This window comes from Struthio camelus, chromosome 3, assembly GCF_040807025.1.
Source record: "Struthio camelus isolate bStrCam1 chromosome 3, bStrCam1.hap1, whole genome shotgun sequence".
NCBI classification, from domain to species: domain Eukaryota; kingdom Metazoa; phylum Chordata; class Aves; order Struthioniformes; family Struthionidae; genus Struthio; species Struthio camelus.
Genome location: NC_090944.1, coordinates 95,962,379 through 95,972,503, shown reverse-complemented (window position 1 = coordinate 95,972,503; position 10,125 = coordinate 95,962,379). Strand labels below are relative to the sequence as shown.

Sequence of the window (10,125 nt, the reverse complement as noted above, 5' to 3'; positions counted from 1 at the left end):
CCAGCTCTCTCCACCTTTCTTCAGAGGAGACATGCTCCAGTCCCCTCCTGGTCTTCATAGCCCTCCGCTGGACCCTCTCCAGTAGTGCCATGTCTCTCTTGTACTGGGGAGCCCAAAAGTGAACACAGTACTCCAGATGCAGCCTGCCCAGGGCTGAGGAGAGGGGCAGGATCACCTCCCTCGACCTGCTGGCAACACTCTGCCTAATGCACCCCAGCATACCACTGGCCTTCTTGGCCACTAGGGCACACTGCTGGCTCATGTTTAACTTGTTGTCCACCAGCACTCCCAGGTCCTTCTCTGCAGAGCTACTTTCCAGCAGGTCAACCCCCAGCCTGTACTGGTGCATGGGATTATTTCTCCCCAGGTGCAGGACCTTGCACTTGCCTTTGTTGAACTTCATGAGGTTCCTCTCCACCCAGCTCTCCAGCCCGTCCAGGTCCCTCTGAATGGCAGCACAGTCTTCTGGTGTGTTAGCCACTCCCCCCAGTTTAGTATCATCAGCAAACTTGCTGAGGGTGCACTCTGTGCCTTCCTCCAGGTCATTGATGAATACATTGAACAAGACTGGAGCCAGGACTGACCCCTGGGGGGCACCGCTAGCTACAGACCTCCAACTAGACTCTGCGCCACTGACGATAACCCTCTGAGCTCTGCCCTCCAGCCAGTTCTCAGTCCTCCTCACTGTCTGCTCATCCAACCCGCACTTCCTGAGTTTACCTAGGAGGATGTGATGGGAGACAGGGCCAAAAGCCTTTCTGACCTCCAGGTAGACAATATCCGCTGCCCTGCCCTCATCTACCCAGCCAGTCATTCCATCAGAGAAGGCAATCACATTGGTCAAGCATGATTTCCCTTTGGGGAATCTGTGATGACTACTCCTGATCACCTTCTTGTCCTCCACATGCTTAGTGACGACCTCCAGGATGAGCTGATGAGAGATGTGGAGCAACTGGAGCAAGTGCAGCGAAGGGCCATTCACATGAGGAAGGGCCTGGAGCCTCTCTCCCAGGAGGACAGGCTGCGAGCTGAGGCTGTCTCTTGGCGGCCATGCGGGCCACAAGGACAAAACGCTTGTGCTTTCTGGCAAAAGAGAGCTGGAAGCCAGGTGACGGCAGAGCTGCAGATTGCCAAGAGCGGCCAATGCCTCTTGCAACTGGCAGCGGGACCTTCTCCTTCAGCTTGCTTGGGAGGAGAGTGCCCCTGCTCACAGGGGCCGACGGAGGGGGCCTCTTCTCTAGCTGCAGCCTGCTGCCGGGATGCTGCTTCTGCCAGTCGCGGCTCCGGTCAGGCCACGTCACCTCCTGCCCCTTTCCCCCGTGTCCTGGGAAGAGCTGCACCCGGGAAACATCCCGCCTGCCATGCCTGCGTGCTGCCTTGCTCGGAAGCCCCTGCTGGAGCAGCATCGGCTCCCTGCGGCTTCTCTCTGCCCCTGACTGCAAACTGCTGCCCTCTGGCGGTGTCCCTTGACTCCCGGACAGAGAGGCACTTCCCCCCAAAATCTCACCTGCCGTCCCCAACAACGGCACTAGCAGGGCTACCGCTGCTCAGTCACTTGCCCTCCTGCTGCGTCCGTATGCCAGGGCATTCAAAGAGCCCTGCCGGACCTAGAGACGCGGGCACAAGTCCGTGGGCTATGTGCAGCGGCCGAGCGCTTGAAAGAGAGGCAAGGAGCAGACTCAAGAGAGTCCTGCGCAAAAGTGCTTTGTTGCAGTGAAGGTGCACGGGCGTCAGTCAGAAGCCCCCCGGCTCCTGCTCCACGGCTCCCCTGGGCCCCCAGCGGGGAGGTAAGCGCTCCCCAAAGACAAGTTCCGACAGGCCAAAGCACACTGCACGTGCCGCCGGGGTTGCCGCTCTTACCGTGTGGCAAGGGTGCTGCCAAGGGGTTTTTTTCCCTTTCCTTTTTCTTCTTTCCTTGAGTTCCTTCCCGTTTTTGTCTTTCCTTTTTTTAAACCTAGTCTCTTCTTCCCCTCCTTTTCTTCCCCTTCCTTTTCTTCCCCACACTTTTCTCTCTGCTTCCTCATCTGCTCCCGTCTAATCTACCCCATCTTATCGCTCCCTTTCTGATCTCCCTGTTTCTTTGCACCCCGGTTTTCTCCTCTGCTTTTCTCCCCATTCCCTTCTCCCCATTTTGCTCCTCTTTTCTCCCCTTTTCTCTCTCCCTCCCTTTTTTCTCCCCCTTTCCTTCTCCCTGCAGCTTCTCCTCCCCCTTTGTTCTCTCCGCCTTCTTCCCTTCCCTCTTTTTCCTCCCATTTTTCACCCCTTCCATTCTCTCCCTTCTTCCTCCCCGCCTTTTCTTCCCTCTTTCCTTTCCTCCCCCTTCCCCCCTTTTTCCTCCCCCATTCTCCTCCCTTCTTTTCCCTCCCCCTTTCCCTATCCCGCTTTTCCCCCCGTTCTTCTCCCCCTTTATCTCCCTTTTTCCCCCTTCGACTTTTTCCCCCCATTTTCCCTCACCTTTCTGCTCCCTCTTTTTCCCCCCTTTTTGCTTCCCCCGTTTTCTCTCCCCCTTTTTCTCTCCCCTTCTTTTTGCCTGCTTTCTTTTCTCCCTGCTTTTCCCCTCCCCTTTTACTCCTCCTTTCTTCTCCCATGTCTCTCCTGCTTTTTTCTCCCTTCTTCTCCCTTCCCCTTTTCTCTCCCCTCTTTTCTTATCTCCCCTTTTCCAAACCCTTTTTCTTCCCCCTTTCTTCTCCCCCTTTTTGCTCTCCCCCTTCCTTTCTCCCACTTTCCTACCTCCCCCCTTTCCTCTCCCTCTTTTTGCTTCCCCTTCCTTCCCCTTCTTTCCTCCCCCTTTATGCTCCCTTCTTTCACCCTGTACCCCTCTTCTTCTCCCCTTTTTTCTCTTTCCCTTCTTCTCTCCCTCCTTTTCCTTCCCTCTTTCCTTCTCTCCCCATTTTCTCCCTCTTTTGGCTTACACCCCTTTTTCTCCACCTTTTTTTCTCCTCACTCTTTTCTCCACCAGGCTTTCTCCCACTTCTTTCTCTTTATTTTCTCTTCACCTCTTTTCTTACACCTTTTTCTTCCCCCTTTATTTTCCCTACAGCTCTTTTCTCTCCATTTCTTCTCTTTCTCCTTCTCTTTCTTTCTCTTTCTCTTTCTCTTTCTCTCTCCTTCTTCTCCTTCTCCTTCTCCTTCTTCTTGACCTTCTTCTTGACTCTCTCCTTCTCCTTCTCCTTCTCCTTCTCCCTCTCCTTCTCCTTCTCCTTCTCCTTCTCCTTCTCCTTCTCCTTCTCCTGCTCTTTCTCGTGGTCCTTGTGGCCCGCCAGCAGGAAGCGGGAATGGCAGCAGGTCCCAGCAGCGTTATGCAGAGGCCCTGGGGAGCAGGACAGCAGCTCTCCGGGGAGCACCTGCCGGGCACTGCGGGTGCAGAGGCAGCTGAGACCGGGGCAGGCAAGGGGGCAGGCGGTTGCTCCAGGGCCTCCTTCGCCAAGCTCGGCTCTTGCTGCTCAACCGCAACATTGTCCGCAGCGCTGGCGTGTTCCTGGGGCCTTCTGCCTCCCGAGCGGTCGGGGGAGGACAGGGCTGGCTCCGAGCGCCTCCTGGGCATCGTGCTGAGCTGCTTTTCCAGAGGAGGCAGTGGAGGGGCAGAGGCACACGTGCCATCTCTGGGGCTTCTCCCTCGGGGCTGCTGCAGCTCAGCGGTTGGGGGGCCGCAGGCAGCTTCCGCCTCGGGGCTGTGGTGGGCAGCAGCGTCCTGCTGAGCGGCCCCTGGGTGCGCTGTGGGGAGAAAGAGCCTGTTCGCTAGTTTTCCTGGCTTCTGAAGCGGGGCAAGGAGACTTTCCCGGTGGGAGCACGCAGCCCAGGCGCATGGCAAGCTGCAACCTGAGCACCTCTAGAAGTGAGGAGCAGGTCAGGAGACACAAGCACCCCTGGGGGCCATGTCCTGCACGGGGAGAGCGCAGGTCCAGCGCATAGTGAGCAGTGCTGTGAAGAGCAGAGGTTTAACAACCGGGACGCCTTTTGTGGAGTGAGGATTGTCCTTCTGAACTGGCGGGAAGTGCTGCAGGAGCAGAGCACTGCCAGAAGGTCTTGCACCCTCTGCACCGCTCTGCACTGCCACAGACATCTTCCGCTCTCCAGCTAAAGCACTGGGACCAGCAGCCCTGGGTGGTGCCAATCCTCCGTGCCTCGTCCTACCTGCGGAGCTGCCCGTGTGCTCGGGTGCCTCCGCAGCCGAGGGGCTGCAAGGCAAGACCACGTCGTCCCCAAAGATAGCTGTGCAGTTCTCGATGAGAAACTCCACCAGCACCGTCACCTGCACAGTGAAAAGCAGGGATGTCAGGGCAAGGGGCTGAGAACCCGCTCAGCAGTCTTTCCTGCTCCTCAGTGCCGTTTCTGTGCCAAAAGCTGTAGCTCTGGGGCTGCGGCTCCATTAAGACATGTGCCTGTCGCGTTGCGCAGAGCCCAGCTGAGGGGCTGGCTGGTGAGTTCAACATACCCTGTTGTAGATCTCTCTCTGCACTTCCAGCGGGAGCGTGCTGTCCGTGCCCGGGCTCAGCATGCTGGGCCCCACGCAGATGGCCAGGTTGCTGGCGCCCATCCTGCTGGTGCCTGCGTTCTGGCTGATGCGGTGGAGCACCGCGAGCAAGGGCTTGAGCAGCAGCACATTTGCCCTGGGCAGTTGGTCAGCCACCCTGAGCAAACACAAAGAAAAGGCCCCGTGAATTCAGGGGGCAGCGGCTGCTGCCGCTTCTGGGAGCAAGGCTCAAGGCAACTGCCACAAGTGGCGCTTCCTCCCACGAGAGGAACGCCGGTGCTCTCTCTCGCCTTTCCATGTGTGCTGTCGAGAAAGGCCCGACAGCACGTGCTTAAGTACGAGACCTTGAATGAGAACATCTGGACTGGGAGGTGGGCGCTTCATCAGTAGATGGACAGTGGGAATAAAGGCGAGGTGGTCGGGAGACGTCGTGGGAGGCTTTGCAAAGGCCCGTGAAAGCCTGTGGCTGTGTTGTGTGGTATCGGCACGAGCAAGCGGGTAGAAGTGTCGGGCTCTTCCACAGACTGCCCGTTTCCAGAGAAGGCCCCAGCCTCTGCCACCCGCTCCAGAACGGTGGGACTGGCTACACACTTACTCCCTCAGGCCTTCAATCTTCTCCTCCCTGCTTGGCTTCTCCAGAGCCAGCATCCAGCTGTCGTAGAGGGCCGCCGAGAGGAGCGTGCAGGGGATATTTCGCAGGAAGTCCTGCAAGGCCGAGATACGGAGATGAGGCTTGGACACCACGCCTGAGGCCAGACGGAGCGTCCACAGGCACTTGGGCTCCCCAGGAGGCAGGCTGCTTGGAGCTACCCGCTCTCAAAGGAGCTCCTGGCCGCTGACAGAGCGAGCAGTGGGCTGCGCGAGGACCGCCCCGCTTGGGCACGCTCGTGGGAGTGCAAGAAGAGGCCCTAGTGCCTATGAGCCTCTAGTGCACCCAGAAACCTCAGCCTTCCTCCCTCAGGGGGCTGCTGGGGAGCAGGAGGAGGACGAGGAGGAGGAGGTGACTTTTCCCAGGGCAGGCACAAGCAGGAGAACGGGCAAGCAGGTGGCAAACACAGAGGCCAAGCTTTCCTCCGCCTGAAAGCCCGTCGTTTGGCTTCCCCGGGGTTTCAGCTTGGAGTGCCCCCTGGGCCCAGCTAGGCGCTCGAGTGGGCCCCTGCAGGTGGGCAACGTACTCTCCGCGCTGCCAGTCGGCAGAAATTCACCTTCAAGATTCCTGCCAAGAGGTGCACGGGTTGGCTTGCCAAGTCAACGGCCCCTCCTTTGTTCAGCTCCTCCCTCAGGTCCCTGCGGGCCTTCTCACTGGCACCTTTCCGGAATATGCCCTCCGTGGCAGGCCCTTCCCTATACAATATGGCCAGCAGCTCCTGCAGGAGAAAGCAGACGGGGCTGGCAGAAGAGCTCATCGGGTGCAGAAAGGCCGTTTAGCAGGGAAGCACTTGCTCAGGGAGAGAAGCAAGTTTGTGCCTGGGCGGCGCACGCTGCTTTGCCTTGGTTCGGATCTAGTTCTCGCTGCAGGTACATGGCGCTGGGCGTAGCCGGGCTGTGCCCCAAGCCACCCTCTCGAGCACGCTTCTGTAGTCGGGGGACTACAGAAACCCCTGGCTGTTCCTGCTGCTGCAAGCTTCCTTCCTTTGCAGGCCTTCTGCAGCCCAGGAGCTGGGGGTGCCGCCTGGCGAGACAAGCCGGCAGGCGGATCGCTGCGTGGCCAGGCTGCCTTACCTGGACTGGCTGGGGCAGGGTCCCCTGCTCTCCACAAAGGGTAGCCAGAGGCTGGCCAAAGAGAGGCGTCCCGAGGCCAGAGTCCGGCTGCCCGGGGCCGTCCCCGTTGGCCGAGGCTCGTCTCCGAGCAAACGGCCATGGCAGGAACCTCTTCCTTGTCTTAGTCCCATCTGCTGCAAGCAAGAGGAAAGCAGAAGTGGAGAGGGAGCGCAGGAGCTGCAGCTTTTCAGCTGCTGTCGAGCGCTGGGTGAGGAGGCAGCTCCTCAGCTTCCCTTTGCAACTCACCAGTGGAGTGGCCAAGTCCCTCTTCAGCAGCCGATGGGGCCAAGACGGGGCTCTGCTTGGTGCCAGCCTGCAAGAAAGAAAGGCAGGCGTTCAGGTTACGGAGGCGCCCGGCAGCAGCCAGGGCCGCCAGCCAGGTGCTTCAGCCCCGCAGAAAAGCGCGAGCGGCTGCAGGGAAAACCCGAGGTCGTGGGACGCCGGCGGAGGAGATGCTTGCGTGCGGGAACGGCCTGGCCTCTCTGCCCGACGTGGGTGCTTGGGGCCGGCCGCCTTCCCTCCCGAAACTCGCATGCCTCCCGGCAGCCCGCAGCCGGGGCCGCGGGACAGGGAGCCCCTGCTCACCTCCGCCGAAACCAAGGCCTCGACGGTCCGGGCGGTCAGCGACCCCGACTAGGCAAGAGAGCAAAGAGGCAGCGTGAGCAGGCGGTGGCGCGGGCTCTTGCCCGCAGCCCCGTGGCGCTCGGGGCGCAGCGCAGCCCCCCGGGACACTTACGGCGCCCTGGAAGCCGACGGCCGTGACGAGGAGCCGAAGGGAGGCGAGTCGGGTGACGCGGGTCTCCGGGGCTCCTGGGCTCGGCCTGGGCACAGGGCAGGGGCAAAGGCCGAGCTCCGTCACAGCCAGCCCCTCTGCTGGCTGCCCGGGCCCCGGCCCCGCGCGCCCGCGCCACCCTGGCGCAGGAGCCCTTCCCGCGGCGCTGGCTGGCAGCACCGCTCGGCAGCGGCCGCGGCCCCGGCCCTGCGGCCTCCGCGCCTCTTGCGTGGGCAAACGGGCAGCGGCAGCTCGCGGTGCCCCTGCCCGCCGGCAAGGAGCCGCCGGGCCAGCTGCAGGCCGCTGCTCTTGCTTTGCGGGCACAAGGCGAAGGCCCTGCTGCTGCCGCTCTGCCCGGCAGCTGCCCCGCGCAGGGGGGTCCCTTTCCCCCACCTCCCCGGCTGCTTTGCTGGGGGCAGCTGCCCCGGCACCTCTGCACCGCCCGCAGCCTTGCCGCCGCCGCAGGCGGGCTGAATTGCCCGCCAGGGCTCACCTGAGCATCGTGCTCAGCCACAGCTCCTTGGCCTCCCGCGACCTGCAGCCAAAAGGAGAAACAGCCTCAGAGCCCGCTCCTCCTCCTCCTGCTCCTCCTCCTCCTCCTCCTGCTCCTCCTTAGGAGAGGCCCAGGTGCCCGGACAGCTCTCGCCCGCTTGGCACTGCTGCACAGCGCCATGCACCCAAGCCCCCGGTCGGTGTCCCCCCGCAGTGTCCCTGGGGGGAGCAGAGGTGCAGGGGGGAGGTGGGGGCGGGACGAGGCTTGTGCACGCCTGGAGGTGCCTGTGACTGCGTCAGAAACCCCCGCAGGACCCCTACTGTCTCTCGCCCCAGCCGGAGCTGAGCCCCAGCAAGGCCAGAGAGGACTGCAGGCGAGCACGGTGCCCTGCACCCCCCACAGCCCTGCACGTGCCACCAAGACTCACCGGAAAGTGACCACGCAGCCGTCGTTGGGCCAGACGAGGACGAGGGCATTGGTGCATTTCAGGCCATGCCCGTCCTCTTCCTCCTCTTCGCGCCCGCCCGCCGCCTCGTCCTTCCCGCACAGCAGCCAGAGCTGGCCGAGAGGCACGCGGTGCTTGAGCAGGAAGGTGGAGCCGCACCTGCGGAGGGAGAGCAGGGAGCGGCGTGGAGGTTGTGTGGTGGGGCAGCGGCAGCAGTGGCCAGCAGGGCAGAGGCAGTGCCCGGGGGCAGAGGGTGGGGGCGGGGGAAGGACGGCTGGGGCTGCTCTCCTTACTTGAAGGTGGCGATGGCCAGGGTGTCGGGGAAGAGGAGGAGGTGCCTGTCCCTGGTGCGCCGGTGCCGGGTCACCTGGACACGGTCGCTGAGGAGGAGCTGGGGGCTCCTGCGCGACACGAAGGCGCCGAGCGGCGCCGGGGGCCGGGAGGCTCCCCTGGCCTCGAGCCCGGGGCCGGCGCCAGGAGCCGCGCGGCCAGGGGCCTCGGGCCGTGCCTGCGTGCCGGCAGCGGGGCCGGCAGCGCCCCGGGCACCGCAGCAGTTCACCTGTCCCATGGCGCCGTGGCCGGGTCAGCAGCTGCGGTGCGTCCGTGCCCCGCGCCGGGCAGCGCCAGGCGCCGGTCAGGCCTGCGCAAAGCACGGAGCGGTGTCCGCGTGCCGAGTAGTGCCGCTGGGCTGGGAGCCTGCGTCTCCCTGCTGCCCCGCACCGGCACAGCACCGCACTGGGGCCGGGCGGGCGCCGGTGGCCGTGGCCACCCGGGTGCCACCACGACACATTGTGATGCACGACGGCACATTGTGATGCGCCGGCCGGGCCGTGGGGCAGGGCCGGGGCGTGGGCCGGGGGCTGCAGGTCTCCCTGGCGGAGGAGACGGGCTCGGTGCTGGAGCAGCTCCCGGCTTCAGCAGCCGGCTCTGTGTCCGTGAAAAGCCCCCATGCACAGGCGGCTTGCCCACCCGGCTGCAGCATGCCCTGTTGTTGCTGGGACAGGAGGACTCCCGCTTTGGAGGGGCCAAGCAAGGGGGCCTGTGCCCGCTAGAGAAGCAGGGCCCAGGCAGTGCCCCAAATCCCAACTTTCACACTTCCTCGGCCCTCTGTCGGTGGGGTGGTCCGCCCGAGACTGGAGACCTCCAGGCCAGGTGCCAAAATGTGGCATCACCATGACAAGTGGGAATGTTGGCTCCAAGCACAGCCAGAGAAGACTTGAGGGCAGGATTCAGTTGCCCAGACACCAGGACCGGCATCTGTTTGAGATGCCTTGGGAAATCCCTTGCGGCAGGTGCCCTGGCGTACCCAGAAGCCTGTAGGCCCGGGCTTTCAGGCACCTGAATCCCCCCTCACCTCATGTGCATCGCACCAGTCTGCCGAGAGTCTCAACAGCACTCCACAGGACATTAGGCAGGCTCATGGAAATGCTTGCATACGGATCACAGCATCACAGAATGGCCAAGGCTGGAAGGGACCTCTGGAGATCATCTAGTGCAACCGCCCTGCTCAAGCAGCGTCCTCTAGAGCACATTGCCCAGGATCGTGTCCAGGCGGGTTTTGACTCTCTCCGGGGCAGGAGACTCCGCCACCTCTCTGGGCAACCTGTTCCAGGGCTCAGTCACCCTCACAGGAAAGGAGGAGGACATTTTCCTCATGTTCAGGCGGAACTGCCTGTGGTTCAGTTTGTGCCCGTTGCCTCTTGTCCTGTTGCTGGGCACCACCGAGAAGAGCCCGGCCCCATCCTCTCGACACCCTCCCTTCACATACTTGTACGCATGATGAGATCGCCTCTCGGTCTTCTCCTCTCCAGGCTAAACAGGCCCAGCTCTCTCTGCCTTTCTTCATAGCAGAGGTGCTCCAGAGTCTGAAACGGAAGTCGCCGTGCGTGCAGTCTGCACCGGAGCGCCAGTCCAAAGGCCTGTGGGCATGCCTGCAGGGGTGGTCTTTCTCTCAGCCGTCACTGATGCTTGGCTCCAGAGGGGAGGCGCCTCCAAAGTGCTTTTGCTGCACGGGGCTCTCCTCAACCAAGCGGCTGAGACGGGTGTGGCACACCAAGAGGTTGCACCTCGCTGGTGCGCGAGGGTGCAGGAGGAAGCGTCGCATGGGATAGGGCGCGAGAGGGAAGAGGGCTGCAGGAAAGCTGATTGATAGGCAAGGATCACCTCCTCCACACTCCACG

The 10,125-nt window shown here is 62.5% G+C and overlaps 1 protein-coding gene across 1 annotated transcript; it reads right to left on the bottom strand.

Annotated features, from left to right (window-relative positions):
* Nucleotides 1-4,426: 4,426 nt before the first annotated feature.
* LOC138066618 (T-cell activation Rho GTPase-activating protein-like) lies at nucleotides 4,427-9,422 on the bottom strand. The gene is made up of 10 exons (XM_068936508.1): nucleotides 9,300-9,422; nucleotides 7,928-8,104; nucleotides 7,501-7,542; nucleotides 6,972-7,056; nucleotides 6,821-6,868; nucleotides 6,482-6,548; nucleotides 6,197-6,369; nucleotides 5,680-5,841; nucleotides 5,070-5,179; nucleotides 4,427-4,631 (listed from the first exon to the last, which is right to left on the bottom strand). The coding sequence occupies exons 1-10, from the start codon at nucleotides 9,308-9,310 to the stop codon at nucleotides 4,427-4,429; spliced, it is 1,080 nt and encodes a 359-aa protein (XP_068792609.1). The 5' UTR covers nucleotides 9,311-9,422.
* Nucleotides 9,423-10,125: the final 703 nt, after the last annotated feature.